At 49.7% G+C, this 15,661-nt stretch overlaps 1 protein-coding gene across 2 annotated transcripts; it reads right to left on the bottom strand.

Moving 5' to 3' along the window:
* Positions 1-221: 221 nt before the first annotated feature.
* On the bottom strand, positions 222-15,375 carry BLM (BLM RecQ like helicase). 2 transcript variants are annotated; one of them, XM_066558684.1, is made up of 21 exons: positions 15,263-15,375; positions 14,583-15,187; positions 13,292-13,466; positions 12,778-12,890; positions 12,291-12,423; positions 10,678-11,378; positions 9,804-9,980; positions 9,359-9,477; positions 8,590-8,703; positions 7,746-7,844; positions 7,510-7,658; positions 7,117-7,223; positions 6,202-6,362; positions 5,532-5,727; positions 4,608-4,798; positions 3,586-3,733; positions 3,056-3,255; positions 2,131-2,323; positions 1,876-1,998; positions 1,355-1,562; positions 222-547 (listed from the first exon to the last, which is right to left on the bottom strand). In XM_066558684.1, the coding sequence occupies exons 1-21, from the start codon at positions 15,358-15,360 to the stop codon at positions 364-366; spliced, it is 4,194 nt and encodes a 1,397-aa protein (XP_066414781.1). In that variant the 5' UTR covers positions 15,361-15,375; the 3' UTR covers positions 222-363. The 2 variants fall into 2 exon arrangements, with proteins under 2 accessions (XP_066414781.1, XP_066414780.1); XM_066558683.1 differs by having other exon boundaries at positions 12,778-12,887; positions 15,263-15,360.
* Positions 15,376-15,661: the final 286 nt, after the last annotated feature.

A 15,661-nucleotide genomic window follows, 5' to 3' on the forward strand; every position in this document is an offset into this window, starting at 1 on the left:
CCCAACCTGTTCTTTCCAGAGGAGCAGCCCAGCTCTGGAGCACCGAGGCAGGAGCAAGCGAGGACAGGCAGCCACAGCTTTGGGGACATGCAGCCCCCAGCATCTGTGGTCATGATTATGTCCCTGAGGGGGCTGGACAGCAGCATCACAGGGAGGAGTCACCAACAGGGGAGAGTTTCTACAACCACTCACAAGCAGAAAGGCCCAAATAAACTGACAAGTTAAAAAATACTTATTTAATGTGAGTTTTTGTACTCGACAAATACACAAGTCCCAAAAGGTTCAGCAGCAGCAAACGAAACAAAAATTTAATAAACAGTGATTCCATCTTCGGGAAATTCATCCAGTAATTGCGTTTCCCAGCTAAAACATGGAATACGAAGGCTGAAGGAAGCTTCTGGATTTGGGTTTGGGCAGTGCCATCATGGCCAGCTTCCCAGCAGCTCCCTGTGTGCCACCAACACTGTAGGACACGGAGCTGGCACCGGCGGAAGCTGGAGCCTTCGAACTCGGCAGCTTCTTGGTCCTTCTGTACCTGCTGAAGCCCCTGCAAAAATCAGAGGAGGTGTGTGTGAGACACCTGTGGCACCTGCCCTGGCGCCTGCACCAGCCTGTGCTCACACAGGCACCACCACTGCATTTTCTGGAGGACTACACACTCACTTTGTGAATTTTTTTTTTTAACACACATGGCTGCAAAATGACCTCTGAAATGCAAACAGTACAGCTGTTGCTCTGGGATGTACCCAAGGGTGAGCAGCAAGAGCAAGCGACACTTCAGAGGCAACAGAGCTAATGACAGATATTCCAGTAGATTGGAAAGTGCCAAGGGTGAGACAAAGCCTGCCGGGCTGGGAAAACCATTTACTACAAAAACCAGGGAGCAGAATGGTGAAAATTGGGGCAGGGAAGGGGAAATCCGTGGGAAGTGGCAGATCTGCCTGAGAAGCTCAAGACCAACCAACAGCAGATGCAGGTGTTGCTTTGCATGATACAATCAGAAGGAGAATCTGAATTAACAAGGGGCTGAAGTTCAAATATTCCATCAAATGTTCAAAGTTTTAAGACCTGTTTGTGATTTCAAGCAAGGAACCTGGTGAGCCTGCTAATGCTAGCTATGGCAGAACACTGAAATGGAGTGTTCCCTTCTTAGCCTGCAGCAGTCAAGTGTGAGGACAACATCCTTCCTCACCAGCTTTAAAAAGCAAACATGCAGAAAAGCACAGCGGAGCAGCTCTGACCAGGATAGTTTTAAACCTGGATAGTTTTAACACCATTATTTAAGCCCATGCAGTGGGGTAACTGCAGTTCTGGGACCATCACTGAGCACAGAGCAGTGACCTCAGGCACGTACCCTCTGGGGTGGAACTGCTGGCTGCCACCACCACCCGTCCTTTTCCTCTTGGAGTCCCTGGAGGTCGGCGCCCGCTTCCTCTTCCTCCTCTGGTTTGTGTTATTGCCAAAATAGCTGGAGGTTGTGCCTGCATCCTCCGCTTCCCCATCGCTCCCCAGCGAGCCCGTGCTCCCCGTGGCCGTGTCCCCGCCCGGGCAGGCAGCATCTTCTACACAGGCAGGGAGGGAAAACCAAGTCAGGGAGCACCCGGGCCAGGCAGGCACCAGGACACACTGCTGGTGTCAGAACATCTGTCCTGGCTGTTCCTCACCTCCTCTGCACTGCCCCACCCCTGAATTTATCTTTAGTGGGAAGGCAGAAAGACTTTGGTGTGTTCTGAAAGTGATTACTCTCTTTTGGAATTATTGAACTGTAAAAATTAGTTATTTGTGAATAAATCATGGTAACTTTTGAATCAACCACCTGCTAGAGGAGGAGAGAAAGGCACTGAACAGAAGTACACGTTGAGGCAGAAAGCACACCTGGGATGGAGCATTCTGAGTACTTATCCATCACTTTAATTATTTCTGCACCGTACTTCTCCAGTTTGTCTTCTGTGACACCATCGATCTGCAGTAACACCTCCACGTCTGAGGACAAGGTTTCTGCAGCACAAAAGTACCCCTCAGACATGTCCAACAAATAACTTTTTATAAAGATACCCTGAAGGAAATGAATTCCTTTCCATGCCCCTCTATGCAGAAGCCCCAGTGGACTTCTGAGAAACCTGACCTTACCTGCTATTTTCTTTAGGGTGGAAGTACTGAAGATATTGAAGTAATGCACATCAAAGACTTTGCCCAGGGTTTTGCAGGTGTCTGTAAGTTCACTGAGGCACTGTTTCACCATCTCTTCCCGCTGGGACATCTTTGCCATGGAAGCCCTTTGCCTTCTGATGGCACTGGCGCTCTCTGTCTCGTGGAACTCCACCTGTTAAAACGAGCCATCCATAACAGGAGTTCCTGCACACCCTGACTGATAACAGGGACACAGCGAGGGAAACAGAGATATCCTCTGATGGACCAAAAAAAGCTGTTCACCCAGTACACATTTTTAAAGTAAGTTTTTACAGGTTATTCAACCACACCCCAGTTTCCTCAACAAAGGGCTGGAAGAGTTTAGAGAGAAGGAAAACCTCCCAAGAGCCCAGTTCCCAGCTGGCTTCAAACAGAGGTCACTGGGGTAATGCTGAGGGCTCTGTCCTGCTCCAAACACAGCACTAATGCAGAGGAGGTGTCGCCTCAAGAAACCTGGGACTGTTCATGACCTTCATGGAGTGTCTACTGCATCAGATCCCACCAATGACTAGGAAAAAATAGAGTAGAAAATGAAGAAGGGAGTGCTGGATCTTCCTTTCTCTTCTTAGCTCTCTTTCTGGGGGGGTCAGAACTTTCCTTCACTGTCCAGCAGGAATCAGATGGGTGGGGAAGAAGAGAAAGATTTAGACCTCTTCAAGCCTCTCAAACTCACTTTTTGCCTGACAACATTATTACTGGAATACTGGGCTAGGAATCACACTTGTTGGATTGTGTTCCTTGCATCTACCAGACGTTAGTTCAGCTGGAGGCAAACTGTGTTTAAGCTACCCGAGGGGATATGCTAAAGGAAAACTGCAGCACCTTCCTTAAAACAATGCCTTCAAGAAACTAAACAGTTACACACCTGGAGTGACCCATCCAGCACAGCCTGAGCTCTCTCTCCCAGAATGACATATGCCACTGCCTGGTCATTAGCTGTGATGTACAAATCCTCATCCAGGATCTTGTCCAGGACTAGTTTTCTAAACAGCCTTTCAGCATTGTGCCTGGAATAGGCAGCCCCCTTCCCAAATATTCCAGACTGAATCTTGGCACTCGTTGAACCTGTGCAACAGAGAGCATAGGATGAGCTTGTGCTCACAAAGCCCATGTACATGCATTTACAGATCTGTGGGAGATTCCCAAGGCAGTCTACTCACATTCAAAAAAGCCTTTAAACACTGGAAAACTAATATTATCACTATAGCAACCTGAAATGGATTAAATCTTCAGTTTCATTTATTTTGGATCACTTACCACCAAGAGATTCTTGTGAAAATTAACTTGGCAAAATACACGTTTTTTCAAACACCTGCTGGCATTGCACAACCCTCTTGATTCCTGGTCAGGGATTTGTGCACCAGGCCATTGAGGAGTTTCTGGGAGAACACTCACCTAGGAAAATGTCCACCATCATGTTGAGGGTGTACCTGCCAGAGCCTGGATTCCTGCTGCCGTTGATCCGCCCTGCCTGCGCGCAGTGCTCGCGCACAAACCGCACGATGCTCTTCACATCCTCGGTCACATCCCGTGATTTATAATCCTGTTAAGTCACACCCCATCAGGACATGCCTTTACGTGTTCCTGCCCTAATCCAGGCTGCTACTGACAACCTCAGTTTTCATGATTGAGCTTTTCTCAGCTGTGAATTGAGTTTGTTCCAAATAAAGAAACCGTGATTTCCTAGTTAGAAACCTACAGCGATACAGTCACAGGGATTCTGGATGTGATAACACAAAACCAGTCCAACTGACTGTATATAATCCCCCTAGGGTTATTTGTGTAGAGTGAGGTGCAAGATTGCTGGGTAAATACTGGCAATCAAGGTAAATCATTTGGGAAGCATTCCTGTAATTATCCTGCCGCACTCTAGAACATTAGAATGAGACTAAATAGGCATTATCCTCATCAAATTTGGTTCCAATCACAGCTGTATAAGGAAACGTTTCAAACACAGAGCTGAGACACAACATCCACAGGTACAAAACTGATCAGGATCCCTTCCCTGCCAGCCTCCACAGCTGCCTTCCCTTCTGCTCCAGCTACTAGGTTAGCATAAGCCCAAATGTTTGGACCACCTTCAGCAGTGCACACCTAATGTGGCCCTCATGCTGCTCTGGCAGTACAAAGCTGCCCTGAAAACACCAGGACAGAAGCTGAAGGGATTTCCCCACAGTCACTGCACTGGATCTGATCTCAGCTCCTGCCTCCTATAAGGAACATCCTTATGTCTCTGACAGAACAGGAGCATCACAAGTCCATGGTTAAACCCTGGAAATACCTGGAAGCATCACAAAAATACAGGACTTTTATTCCTTTTCTCCATTTGCCTTCCTAAAGGTCGTGTAACTGCTTACGGATGCAACTAAATACAAATTCAGTTTAACACCACTATAAATAAAACCTGTGGGGTTTACCTTCTTTCTACTGCAGTTGTCACAAATCACTTCTGGGTGATCTTTGCAGAAGGTGGGGTTGAAGTTGGTCTCCCCGAAGTAGGCGAGCAGCTGGACGCGGCGGCACTCGACCACGTTCTCACAGTAGTGCACCATGCTGTACAGGTTGTTGAAGTGGGTCTGCCTCGTGTGGCTGTTCCCATCCTTCTCCACTGAAACACAGCAGATTCAGCGGTGTTTGTTAAAGCTGCACCTCTGCCTTTTCATGGACTGTGAAAAAAACTGGCTTTGCTTAAAAAACCCGCAATGTTGGCTTTGCTTAAAACGCAATATTGGCTTTGCTCAAGAAAAGATGAGTGGGTTAGTACAGAACAGAGGTAGAACAGATTTTATCTCTGAAGTTTTAAAGAACTGGAGAAGGGAAATAAAGCTAGAATGACAAAAGTCAAGAGAAAGGTAAGCGTGACAGCATGAGGGGAAGTGGCCTCAAGTTGTGTCAGGAGAGGTTTAGATAACATATCAAGAACAGTTTCTTCATAGAAAGGGTAGCAAAGCCCTGGCACAGGATGCCCTGAATGGAGTCACTATCCTTGGAAGTGCTCAAAAAGTATCTGGATGTGGACTTGAGGACATGTTTTAGTGGTGAACAAGGGGGTGGAGTTGTTCTGACAGTTGGAATTGATGATATTAAAGGTTTTTCCACCCTTAACAATTCCATGATTCGGTGAAGCAAAGTGGTTTTAACCAAAATTAAGTACAAGTGACAAAAATCCTACTCCTGGCACCTGAACGAAAACCATCCAGGTAAGGATTCCCAGTTCTCCCCTCCCTGCAATACTGAGCTATCCATGGCACTTGTAAAAGAAAAATAACACAGGCTAAAATGCGACCAGCAACAATGTGACTGCTGTAATGTCATCTCCAAGTCCCCGGAGGAGAACTCACTCAGGATGAGCCTTCTCAGCCTGGTCACATCACTGTAGCTGTAGAAGAGCAGGCAGTGGGACATCTCTCCATCCCTGCCAGCTCTGCCAGACTCCTGGTAGTAGCCCTCGATGGATTTGGGAAGGGACGCGTGGATAACGTAGCGCACGTCGGGCTTGTCGATGCCCATTCCAAAGGCAATTGTTGCACATATCACCTGGGAAAGAGATCATAATGTTCTAGACACACATTATGGAAATCACTCCTGCAACACTGCATGGAAAGCAGACCTTTCCATGAGGGACCTGGATTAGCAAACCTGGAGGACCCAGAATTTCAGCTGTAACGGTGCAGAGCAAGTACAAAACAGCAACAACCTCCCCTCCTGTTGGAGGAGCCACTCCAGACACAGGAGAACCCAAATCCCAGACTCTGCACAGCAGTGTGCCAGGAGCTGTTTCTGAAGCCCTGCACTGCTCAGGTCCTCCCTGCTGGAGTGCACACCTTGGCACAGTGCTACAACCTTTCAATCACAGAATTCCCAGTGAAAGGTGGCTGCTGTCCCGGCAGGTCTGCTGGGATCAGTTATTCAATACTGCATTTGGTGATAACAACTTCCCTATTATTTCCCAGGCCAAGAGGGATAAAAGTGCCCAGATTTTCTTCCCTTTTCCTCCCGTGTTTTCTTCACCTGGCATCCCTCCTGATTAACCCACTTCTGCTGCACAAGATCCCTGTTGGAATCGGTGAGGCCGGCGTGGTAGGCCAGGGCAGCCAGCCCCTCCTTCTGCAGGATGGCTGCTGTGGTGTCACACTCGTGCCGGGAAAGGCAATAGATTATCCCAGAGTCATCTGCAAAGAGATGCCAAAAGAAATCTGAGCTACAATACAGTTTTAGTCCCTTTCCCTGCTCAGCCTGCCAAGCAGACACTGACCTCTCCCCAGTGGAATAAAGGTAAGAGTAAAGATGTAATTGCTTCATTAAAGAACTTATTTTATTAGTATCAGATAGCCTTGACAGTTTTTCCTACACAGTCTTTTTGGGCTTTTGGTGAGGTGGAATGAAGAAATGTTTTCCTCATCAGTATTGTGCAATCTCAGGACTTAGAATGCATGAACAAAACCTATATAATTCGAGAGTTAGAGAAGCCCAGTAAATGCTCTCTGAGGGTACAGCATGGGAGAAGCTCTGAGGGAGCTTGATGTAATCCAGTTCCAGCAGCAGGAGCTGCAGGACTCCAAAGTGAGCCTAGAAAGATGGGAATCTCTGAAGATAGCTTCAAGGGGAACTACAGATAAGCAGACCAACGCAATTAAACAATTAAGATACTGGGTGACCTTTATGCTCTGAAGACATGATCCTAAAAGCTCTGGCAGGCTCCAGAAGGGTCATTCAAGAGCATCACCATAACTGACTTTTCCATCTTAACTTAAAGTCTCAATTTTAGTATGCACATCAATCTGATTCCCATTTTCAGTAACATCACTTTACCTCCATCTTGCTTTTCTGGCAAATATATCACTATTACAGCATTATAAAAGCTTTTACTGCCTTGAGAAATGGTTCATGAAAAGGCCTGTGGCTACCATGCTGCTGAGTACTCACGGGGGTGATATTTTTTAATCCATTCCAAGCAATCCATCGCCACCTTCTTTGGCTTCTTGGGCAACACATCATATTTCAAGTTATGCCTGTTGAAGCTCATTGTAAACCTGAAATGTGACAGTTCATGTTCTCGTCAGCCTTCTGGGTACAGCTATGTCGTGTTAAACAGCTTCCTTCATCATGCAAGGAAGGGCTTGGTGAGTTTTTTGTTTCTCATGTTAATATTTTAAATCCACCTCCTGTTAAATTCTATGCATGCATTTAATTTAATTTCATTTCGTCAGATACAACCACACAAGGATTTCAGATGGGCCTGTTTTACTTCACTAAGTTTTCCACTCAGAATTTCTGAGGCACAAACAAAGGGTTTCAGACATCTGCTGAGCAACTCACACTTGTGGTTTGAGCATCTCGAGCTGGTTGAGGATGTCCTTCTGCACGCGGGGGTTGGCGGTGGCAGTCAGGGCCATCATGGGCACGGAGCGGAACTTCCTGCGCAGCATGTTCAGCCGCTTGTAGTCTTGTCGGAAGTCATGGCCCCACTGGGTGGGAAACACAATTTAGGTGCAACTGAGTAAAATGCTGCAGCTGAGTCTTCTGGCATTCCTGCAAACAAGGGGAGGTGTTACCTGGCTGACACAGTGGGCCTCGTCAATGACAAAACGTGCCAGGAGTTTCCTGTCGTAGAGGTTCTCCAGGGCGGACATCAGGCGGCTGCTGGCACACACCTGGGACACAGCACCGGTGGCAAAGGAAAGCAAAACACCTGGGCTACAAGTGTCAGCTGGGCCGGCTGAGAGCACAGAAACCACTGTCCTACGCTGCAGAATCACCCTGCACTGCGCAGCTGAGTCCTCAAGGCACAGAGGTGATCCCAGTCAGCTGCGTGCTAACCAAACAGCTGCTGTGGGATTGCCACCAGCTGCTGGGATCACCCACCCCAAGGCCCCTCATTCTGAGGAAATTTCAGCACATTTCAATTACTTATATCAGGAAACACAGAGAAAAATAATCCTGAAGAGAGAAACACAATCAGCACACTAACCAGCCCCCTCTTACAAAGCTCTTGTGCAATAACATATTTTTAAGGCAGCATATAATGCAGCCCAAGGCAAGCTCTGAGAATCTCCTATCACCCTGACAATGCTGCATTTTTCCTGTATTACCCTATTCAGAGCAGTCTGGATTTAGTAGCTACAGGACAGTGATTAACACTAATGTGTAGCAAGATAGATTGAAACATCTGGGCATGGGAGCTTGTCTTAGGAATTTACATTTTACAGACATGCTCAGTTCTTATTCTTGGCTAATTACTGATTGAAATTAGCTACATCCATATAGATTTTTAATGAGTTACCCAAAACCTAGCATTTTTTTCCCCAGAAGCCTACTCTGAGTGCAGTTTTTTAGCACCTCACAGCAATCCCCCCCTCGTAACCCCTATGATTTTACAGCTGAAGATGAAGTACAGACCTTCTCAGGGGTGACATACAGCAGCTTTATGACAGGGTCTTTCTTTGACAACTGCATGTAGATTTTTGAGGCATCAGAATCTGTTCTGTCACCAGTCAGGTATGTTGCAGCAATCTATATTAAAAAAATTATAAATACATATATTGAGTTTTATTACATGCAAAACAAAAGAACCCCCAAATGAAGAACCTCCCTAACTCTCATTACAAACCAGTTCCTAAGCAGTCAGCCTTGGGAACACACCTTTGGAAGGCACATCTGAGCACCCTGGGCTAGGGGAAGGTGTCCCTGCCCGTGGTGAGGGGTGAAACAAGGTGAACTTTAAGATCCCTTCCAACTCAAACCATCCTGGGATCCTGTGATCTCCTGCACGTGCATTCCTGCTCTGTATATCCTGTTTCCAAAGATGTTTAGCACCTCCAGAACCCCCCCAGCTCAGGAACTCCTAGGGCTCATTCCCATTGCAGAGCCAGGCTGCTCCTGTGTAGGTGAGTGATTACAAATCTCAGGATCTCAGAACCAGCCCTTGCTCTGAAAAACACAGCTCCAAAACCCAACATCAGGAGCAGCAATAAATCCAGCGGTCACGCTGCCAAGATACTCGAGTTCATCCAATTTAGCTCTTCCCAGGCAACTTCCTGTGCCGTTCACAGTGTCCACCTAATCTATTTATGCAGTTTATATTCGGGAGACACAAGATTTGCTGTAAAATTTCAGATTTCTAATCCAGTTACCTGCAGCTTCACTCAATAAAGCTGCTGGAACTTACATCTAAAGTCTTCAGCTTCTGAACCTGATCGATGATGAGCGACCTCAGCGGAGAAATAACGATGGTGACCCCGGCAGAGACACAGGCTGGTAACTGGTAGCACAGGCTCTTCCCACCTCCTGTGAGGATGAGACACAACACAGCAAGGGTTGGGTATCAAGAGAAAAGGGATGGACACCTACTCCTTATTTCCCATTTTACAGCACTGCTGGAAACAACACATTTTGACCAATGCCTGCCACTAAGTGACACCTGTAGGACAAGGAAGAATTACTGTGTGAATTACTAAGGAAAGCAGAAATTCAATCCCCTCACTCAAAATACCCCAGTGCAACAATAGTCCTGAAATCCTGCAGTCACAGAATTCCAGCAGCTCAAAGGCACAGGGGAAGAGAAAAGCTTGTCCCAAAGCTTGCAAAAGGAGCTGCAGGTCTGTACCCTGTACCTGTGGGCATGAGGATGAAACAATCCTCCCCCAGCAGAGCAGCATTGATGGCCTCTAGCTGGTTTGTCCGGAAACAGTGCAATCCAAACTTCTTGTGGAATATATTCATCATTTCTGCAGAATGGGGAAATTTCATACCCCTGAAACGCTCCAGTGCAGGGTTATGAACCACTGGATCTGGAAGACAAAAAAATGTAATTAGAGTAAGTTATGACATCAAGTTCCAGAAGGAATTGTTCCCTGTGAGGGTGGGCAGGCCCTGGCACAGGTGCCCTGAGCAGCTGTGGCTGCCCCTGGATCCCTGGAGTGTCCAAGGCCAGGTTGGACAGGGCTTGGAGCACCCTGGGATAGTGGGAAGGTGTCCCTGCCACAGCAGGGGTGGCACTGGATAGGATTTAAGGTCTCTTCCACCCCAAACCATTCTGTGACTCTGATTTTCACCTCCCCTTTTGCCAGCTTGTCCCTACATTAACCTGAAGTGACACTGACCAACCCTGGGCCCTGGGGGGACTGAGTTTGCTTCCACAAACCCATTTTGGATCATCTTGCAGTGAAAACCATTGTACAGCTTTGAATCAAAAGCTGCAGAATCATTATTTAACTAAAACATAAAAATACCCTCATTTTCAATTTTAGCAGCTTCATCTTCCAGCAGCCTGAAACCAGCACAGGAAGGGAATATTCAAGTTTAGCATCATTTAGAGGAAAAAAAAAAAAACCCAAGATGACTTTGCAAAAAAGGAACCAAAAGAAACTTCCACAGAAACAAAAGGCATGGATGTGATCTGTAGTAGTTACTTGGTATTAGATTCAAATGAAATAAATAAGAATTTAAAAATGGAAAAACCCAGTAACCCTCAGGAGTACAGTTCACCTGGCTGGCTCTTTGTTGCCATGGGGAGGGCTGGCTTTGGAGCAGCAGGGCTGGATCCCAGAGCTGACCCTTTGGCTCTGGACATGATCTTGGACAGGAGGGATGCGGCAGGAGGCGCCTGCGGGCCGGGCCGGCAGAGCGGGGTGGGCGGCGCCGCGGGGGCGGGCACGGGCACCGGGCTCTCCCAGTCCTCCTCCTCCAAGTCATCGATGTCAAAGGCATCCAGCTCCAGCTCATCGGTGCCCCAGCTGTGCCCTGCACTGGGGGCTGTGCTCTGGGCCTTCGGGGCTGTGCTGGCCAGGGGCTGGGTCCCGTTCCTCGCCCCAGGACTGCTGTCCCAGCTGCTGTCACAGCACTGCAGGCTGGGCCTCAGGGACGCTCCCTCCCTGCCACCTCCCCTGGCACCAGGCACCTCTGCAGGGCCCGGGCAGGGCATCTCCTCAGCACCCTGCTTTGAAGCACAAGAGCTGTCCACGGTTTGGTTGGCTTTGGCAGAAGAGCTGCTGGAATGAACAGAGAGTGCCGATGGGGGGTTTGTGGATTTGGGGGAGTTTCTGTCAGAACTGAAGCTCCAGCTTGGGCCAGAACTTGCACCAGGACACACACGAGGGCCCTGCTCCATGGGAGACTTCCAGCTTCTAGGAACAGTGGTGTTTATGCCATTCTGGTTCAAACCGACAGAATTAGCCAGCAGTTTTCTCCTGGGAGAGATAACAAGGGAAGGAAGAATGAAAAAAAATATATATTTAGTCACAAGCAATGATTTACCAAGTTCTACAACATTCATTAAACAGTTTTGTCTCACTGCTATTAAACATCTTAACATATGGTGATTCCATCATGTTCTGAGTCACCATGTTTGAAAATGATTTCAAACAAATCTAGGGAAGAGAAAATACCACTAGAAGAGAGTAATGACAAAACTGTGACATCATCTCTACAGACACAATATAAAAGAATTCCTAAAAGCAAGATCCAGGCAAGGTAGAATATAAAAAATAATCCTTAAGAGGCAAAACCTGAAGTTAAAAGTATGCCTGAACCACATCATGTTTTTAGGTACTTTCTAAAGACTATGTCTGACTACAGCAATGAGAAATAAAATAAGCTGTTGTACTGAGAACATTTACAGAAGCTCATGGTCCCAGTCCAGGAAGAATCTAACCAAAACCCCAAATCCCAATACTTTGTCCACGCGCTGTGCCATCAGATGAGGCAGCAGACAGAGCAGCAGGTTGTGGCAGCAATAATTCCATTGGAAGATGACAAGCTCAGGGGCATTAGGAGAAATCACCACCCCTGCAGTCAGTGAGGGGGGAGACAGCACCAGCTGAGTGCCTGTGGCAGAACTGAGGAGGACACCTGGCAGGTCACACCACATGCCCTGTGGGTGCAGAAGCACCTGGTGCCAGGCAGCTCCTCAGGCTGCCTGTGGAACTGGATCCTCCCCCCGGCTGCACACAGGGACCATAACACTTGCAGCAGTTTGGGGTATTTTGGTCCCTCCCTCAGTCAGCGCCCAGAGCTCTTTAAAGCCCTCGTGCCTCGCTCTCCAGTGTGCTGGGGACACCTGCAGGCAGCTCCCTGCTCCGCACGGAGCTGCTCCAGCCTACCTGAGGTCCCTGTGCTGCAGCAGGGCTCGGGCACAGCCCAGGGCCTGCAGCTCCTGCAGGGGGATGGCATCCACCAGCTCGCAGATGGCCTCCATGACTGCCAGCAGCCGCGGGGCCACGGGCACGGCCTCACCTGCCACAGGGAGGGAGCTCAGCACAGTCACTCTCATCAGAACAGGTGCCCAGAGGATACCACCCTCCCAGAGGACAGCGATTGCGGTCACTCAGTCTGAACAATTTACTCCCAACATACTTTTAGTCCATGTGCACAAAGAAATCGTTTCTGTGTGCAGGAACTCAATGAAGCTACTTATTTTTGCCCTTGTCTTTTATTATCTGTCTATAATCTAACCATTTATGTCAACTCTCCATCTACAGATGTTCATTCTCCATCTGTTAGTTAATGTTCTGGGATTACACAGGATAATAAATAGTTGCAAACTACCCCCAAAATCAGAGATATTAATTTCCAAAGCATTTTGTGTACCTGAATCTCCTGCACTGGCATCACCAGGATGTGTTGAGGGAACCTTCTCCTGCCTGGCCTCGGAGCTGCCAGGTGTGCACCTTCCTCCAGTGGGAGAGTCTCTGAAAACACTGCTAACACCAAAAGGAAAAGCCATGAAAATGCAGATCTCTGTAAACTGAGGCACTTCCACAGAACAGCAGGATTTAAGATATGTGGAAAGATAAATTCCTGAAGGCCCAGACAGAACCCAGGAGCTGAGCAGTCACTCATCCTGGGTACCAACATGTGGAATTTTCTCCCATCCCACTACAAAAGTCACTCTGCTTTTTTCTGAAGTGAAAGCCAGATAAAACATCAGCCATAAAACTAGCATTTGATAAAGCATTAATTGCAGCTGCTAGCCATCAACCTGGCAAGCAGCAGAGAGACAGAGGTCAATCTGTGGCTCTTTAACAAGCAGGAGTTTAGGTTGGTTTTGGTACTTTTGTACTCATGCACCAGACAGATGGTTTCAGCCGTGAGCTCTGGTTACCTGGCACTTTGCACAGACGAGGAGAAGGGAGGCAGCTCCTCCTCCTCAGGGGAGGGAGGGATGATGTCCAGGTCATCCTCCTCGATGTCAGCACCTGCCCACGGCCAGGTGGCCTCGTCCAGTGCTGGGGAGCTGCTCCCAGCCCTCTGTGGCTCCTGGCTCTGACCCCCTTCAGCTGCAAGGGAAGGGCATTGATATTGCTGGGTAACACTGCACACTCACTCAGCCTGCCACAAGCAGAGGGGAAAATAGCAGCCAGATTTCAAAACACTCGTTTGATACAGCTTCTGACTCCCAAGGGATAAAACCTGCTGTTCCCTTTTCTCCCCATTAAAACAGACAGACAAATCCCCACAAACCCTCATTTAAGTGGAAAAGTGATACAAATAAACCCACAGTCACCTGTCCCTGGCAGAAGTGAAACACTGAAGAGATCTATTTTTCTGCAATACTTTTCCATAAAAACGATTTATGTAAAAACCTGTTTCTATAAAAAGCTCCTATTATATTAAATCCTAGCCTTAAAAGAGTGCAGACTCATCAGCTGGCACAGTCCCTGTACTGGAACTGGAAGGTAAATGTACGTGCATTGTGTCTTAAAAGACAAATCCTACAAAGAGAGGTCAATATCATTAACTTATTAAAATTAATTTCACAGAGAAAGGAAAAGACAACAAAATTTTAAAAACAGAAACACAGTTCACAAATGTTTTCACCACTCAGTGTAAGGGCAGCATCCCAGAACGCTCTTTGCTATTATTCAATTGCATAAACATGTTAATTTCCCAAATAAAGGTCCAAAGTCTCAAAACACGGGAGGTAAGGAATCTAAAATAAAGCAGTTCTGTGGGACAGAGCTGTCAAAGCAATGACAGGCAGGAATTTTGTGATCATAACTGAGGGCTGGAGTTCTTCTGTGGCGTTTGTGTTAAAAATAGAGAGCGATCACTTTTTCTGGTTTAATATTTCATTTAAGTGTAAGATGACTTTATCTCCTGTATGACTTCTCTCCTGTATGAATTTTCTAAGTGCTTTTCTCTCCATAGCATCCCTATAGATTATTAACCATTTCAGGAATTCCATAAATCTTGTAGCTGCAGGACACGAGCAGCCGCTGCTCCTGTACCGGCAGGATGCTATCCCGCTCCCAGGCTGGGGGTACCCAGCACGGAATCGGGGCTGTTTGCCAGTGCCGAGCACGCAGCTCCCCGTGACTCCTGAGCAGCCAAGCCAAGCCCCGGGCTGCACACCCAGCTGTTCTTCCAGCCCGGTACCTGCGCGCAGCCCTTACCTGGGCGAGCCCCGGCGCTGCCCGCATCCCGGCAGGGCTCAGCCGCTGCCGGCCCCCCGGAGCCGGGCCCCGCAGCCGAGCCCCCGCTGCCGGGAGCCGAGTCCTCCAGGCAGATCACGGAGCGCTGCGAGCAGGGCCGCGGCCCGGCCTCCGCCGCTGCCTCGCCGGCACCGCCGCCGCCGGGCCCCGGGGTCCCGGGAGAGCCGCGCGGGGCCGGGCGGGGGCCGGGCCGCGGGGGCTCCCTGCCGGGGGCTCGCGGTCCCTTGGGGGACACCAGGGGCGGCCGACAGAACTTCTTTTCGATTCCCGACAGGTCGAAGTCATCGATGTCATCCCATTCATCGCCGATGGTGATAACGGGGCCTGCAGCGGAACCGGGGCCGGGAGCGGAACCGGGAACGGGGCCGACCTTCCCGGCGGGAGCGGTGCTGGCCGGCCGGGCCCCGGGAGCCGCGGGAGGGGCACAGGCCGGAACGCAGCCCCGCGGCGGCGCCTTGGCGTCCGGCGGAGCCGAGGCGGGCAGGACCAGCGATGTGTTCACGTCCTTGTCCCTCAGCACGGCGGCGGCGCCGAGGCCCCGCGGCGCCTTCTTGAAGGTGAAGCCCCTGCAAGGAGAGGAGCCCCGGTGACTCCCCGGCCGCGGCGGCCGCCCCACCCCGGCGCCCCGGCGCGGTACTCACGGCGGGCGGTCCCGGGCCGGCGGCGCGGCGTGCAGGGCCCCACGGGCCGAGTGCCGCCGCAGCTGCTCCCGCAGGTTGTTCTGCGGCACGGCCGCCATCGCGGCACCGCCGCCCCGCCGCCAGGGGGCGCCCGCCGCAGCCTCCCGCCCGTGCTTCGCATTCGGCGCCAAAAGCGCCCCCCGTTCCCCATTGGCCGGAGGGGACGGGACGGAAGTGACGCACGGGGGGCGGGAGTCATGGCGGCGGACATGGAAGTGTTTCCGGAAATGGCGGCGCCGCCCTCAGGCCGGGCTCGCTCCCTCCCGGACCCGCCGTAGCCCCGCTCCGCACACCCGGGAAGCGTTCGGCGCCTCGCACGGCCTTGGCCCGCGCCGGGAGGCCGGAGCCCCTCAGCCCCCC

The sequence above is a fragment of the Molothrus aeneus genome, chromosome 13 (assembly GCF_037042795.1).
Source record: "Molothrus aeneus isolate 106 chromosome 13, BPBGC_Maene_1.0, whole genome shotgun sequence".
Classification (NCBI taxonomy): domain Eukaryota; kingdom Metazoa; phylum Chordata; class Aves; order Passeriformes; family Icteridae; genus Molothrus; species Molothrus aeneus.

Coding starts and splice junctions, on each gene's coding strand:
- BLM (XM_066558684.1), bottom strand. CDS start 15,360: ATGGCGGCCGTGCCGCAGAACAACCTGCGGGAGCAGCTGCGGCGGCAC. Junction 1,999..2,130: donor CACCCTAAAGAAAATAGCAG/GTAAGGTCAGGT, acceptor TTTGTGCTGCAG/AAACCTTGTCCTCAGACGTG. Junction 548..1,354: donor CAGCAGTTCCACCCCAGAGG/GTACGTGCCTGA, acceptor TGATTTTTGCAG/GGGCTTCAGCAGGTACAGAA.